Source organism: Microtus ochrogaster, linkage group LG2 (genome assembly GCF_000317375.1).
Source record: "Microtus ochrogaster isolate Prairie Vole_2 linkage group LG2, MicOch1.0, whole genome shotgun sequence".
Taxonomy (NCBI): domain Eukaryota; kingdom Metazoa; phylum Chordata; class Mammalia; order Rodentia; family Cricetidae; genus Microtus; species Microtus ochrogaster.
Genome location: NC_022028.1, coordinates 8862733 through 8865376, shown reverse-complemented (window position 1 = coordinate 8865376; position 2644 = coordinate 8862733). Strand labels below are relative to the sequence as shown.

Below are 2644 nucleotides of genomic sequence, written 5' to 3'. Positions count from 1 at the left end.
AAAAGAGTCAGAGTTTGCCCTGACAGGACAGCCCAGAAAGCCAGCATTTTCAAACAGTACACCTTTTTTTCTGCTATGGCTGAAAACTAAAAAGCATGCGTTCAGCTTTTCATCGACACCGTTTAAGTTTCTCTTGGCAGCATCCCTTAAAAGAGCTGCAGGGTTTTGCAGCTAAAGCTGAGTCAGGAAGCCTGTCTTAGATGAGAGGAACACATGCTTGCCTCTACCAAGCAGAGCAGACCTGAGAAATTGCTGCTACCAAGAAACCATGCTTTACTCTATGCTTTCCCAAGCTTTCCCAAGATTTCTGTGGATTCAGTTATTCACATTCTCAGGCTCTCACAGGATCAGTTCCCATCCTTTTCCACAGCCCAAACATATCGCTGTGGTACTGAAATGGGCTTGTCCGTTCCTGGAGGAAAAACACAAACAGCTCCTCTCACCCTAGCCAACAGGGGCGTGGGCTCCTTCTATTGTCCTGTAAGAAGTTCATTCCATCATACACATCCTAAGGACTGAGAACTTTTATTCCAATGTCTCTCCATGGTCGAGTGAACCTCATGATCCACAGTTAAAAAAATTAGGATGAGTGGGCTGGAGAGATGGCTCAGTGGTTAAGAGCATTGCCTGCTCTTCCAAAGGTCCTGAGTTCAATTCCCGACAACCACATGGTGGCTCACAACCATCTGGAATGTGGTCTGGTGCCCTCTTCTGGCCTGCAGACATACACACAGACAGAATATTGTATACATAATAAATAAATAAATATTAAAAAATTTTTAGGATGAATAAAATAGAAGCCAATTGTGTATTGGGAGAGAGAATATACTCCCAACTATTTATTTTTGTGGAATACTGTTTTATGACCATATGCACTCTTTCTACGATAGCTTGTCCAGCAGGGTTATATGGAGTACCTGTCAGGTGTTTAATATCATTACTTACACAGAAGGTTTGAAATTTTCCACTAGTCTATGCAGGACCATTATTTGTTTTAATACCATTAGGTAAGCCCATATTAGCGAAGGCCAGCAGGCAATGACCTATCACATCCTTCATTTTCTCTCCACTATGCAGCAAAGCAAAAACTACTTTAGAGCAAGTATCAACTGAAACATGCACATATTTCAGCTTTCCAGCTGAGGGTTGGTGGGTAACATCGATCTGCCAAATGTCATTCGGTGTAAGACCACGAGGATTAACTCCAGCCATTGGTGTGTTATAAAAAGGAGCACAGGCAGAGCATTGGGAGATCATTTGTAAGGCAGTGGTTCTAGAGCGACCAGTATGGCGCTGCAAAGAACGAGCATTTCAGTGATATTTTTTATTGAGTTTAGAAGCCTTTTTTGGGGAGCTGGAAATAATATTCGGGTATATGCATCTGCGAGTTGACTATCCTCGCTCAGAGGTCCAGGTAATTGAGTATGACCTCTACTATGACTCACAAAAATAGGATCCCGCCTGGACCATAATAAATATTGTAGACAGTATAATTGTTGTTGTATTATCAGGACACAGGAGAAATATAAGGAGCACTTTCTAAAGGATCAATCATTTGAGACAAGTAAATACTATCAGTATATAAATTAATTGACTCATCAGAAAACATTTGCAATGCTAGAATACAGGCTGTAATTTCAGCTGCTTGGGCAGAGACATTGCCAACAGGTGTTTGGAATACTACATAGACCTTGAGAAACTACCTTTTTCTCCAAAATTTCCTTTTGGAGAACTGTCTGTAAAAACTGTTCGAGCTCCCACCAGAGGCCTAGGTTTTCCTATTAGTGGAAAGTACTATTTGTGGTTGAAGAGTCAGATACCACAGCCAATGAGAACGCTGAAGCCTATGAATACATCAGTAAGCCAGCCCAGGAAGCTACGTCAAGAAAACCGCGGCGCCAGTCCTAATAAATTCTGAGGGGACCGAAGAACACTGCTACTCAGGGCTCGGCGTTCGAACTAGGAACTGTGTCCTCTGTTAGTTCGAGGGGTTAGAGGTCCAGCCACGATGATGATTGAGGTGGTTTGCAATGACCGTCTGGGGAAGAAAGTCCGCGTCAAATGTAACACAGATGACACCATCGGGGACTTGAAAAAACTCATAGCGGCCCAAACTGGCACCCGGTGGACGAAGATAGTCCTGAAAAAATGGTACACGATTTTTAAGGACCACGTGTCTCTGGGAGATTATGAAATCCATGATGGGATGAACCTGGAGCTTTATTACCAGTAGACGGGAATTCCTTCTCCTTGTCTACCCTGCCTTCCTCTCCCTCCCTCATTTTGACACTGGTATAGATCTCCATTTTGAACATTCACTTGAATCAAAACTTTAGTGCTGCTTTGTTCCTGAAGCGAATACGTCGGAATGGAAAGTTCTAAACAAATACTCCCCACCTGACTTCGACCCGTCCAAGGTCCCGAAACTGAAGTGACCCAAGGACCGGCAGTACGTGGTTCGACTGATGGCCCCCTTCAGCATGAGGTGCAAGACGTGTGGAGAATTCATCTACAGGGGAAAGAAGTTTGATGCGCGGAAGGAAACCTTCCAGAATGTGGCCTGCCAGGGCCTGCCTATATTCCGCTTCTTCGTCAAGTGCACGCGCTGCTTGGCCGAGATCACCTTCAGGACAGACCCTGAGAA

The 2644-nt window shown here is 44.1% G+C and overlaps 1 protein-coding gene across 1 annotated transcript; it reads left to right on the top strand.

Moving 5' to 3' along the window:
- The first annotated feature begins 2008 nt into the window (after positions 1-2008).
- Positions 2009-2233, top strand: LOC101981847 (ubiquitin-like protein 5). The gene has a single exon (XM_005359835.2). It carries the CDS (start codon positions 2009-2011, stop codon positions 2231-2233), a length of 225 nt encoding a protein of 74 aa, XP_005359892.2.
- Positions 2234-2644: the final 411 nt, after the last annotated feature.

Bases quoted from the DNA above. Each gene is read 5' to 3' on its own strand.
- LOC101981847 (XM_005359835.2), top strand. From the start codon at position 2,009: ATGATGATTGAGGTGGTTTGCAATGACCGTCTGGGGAAGAAAGTCCGC.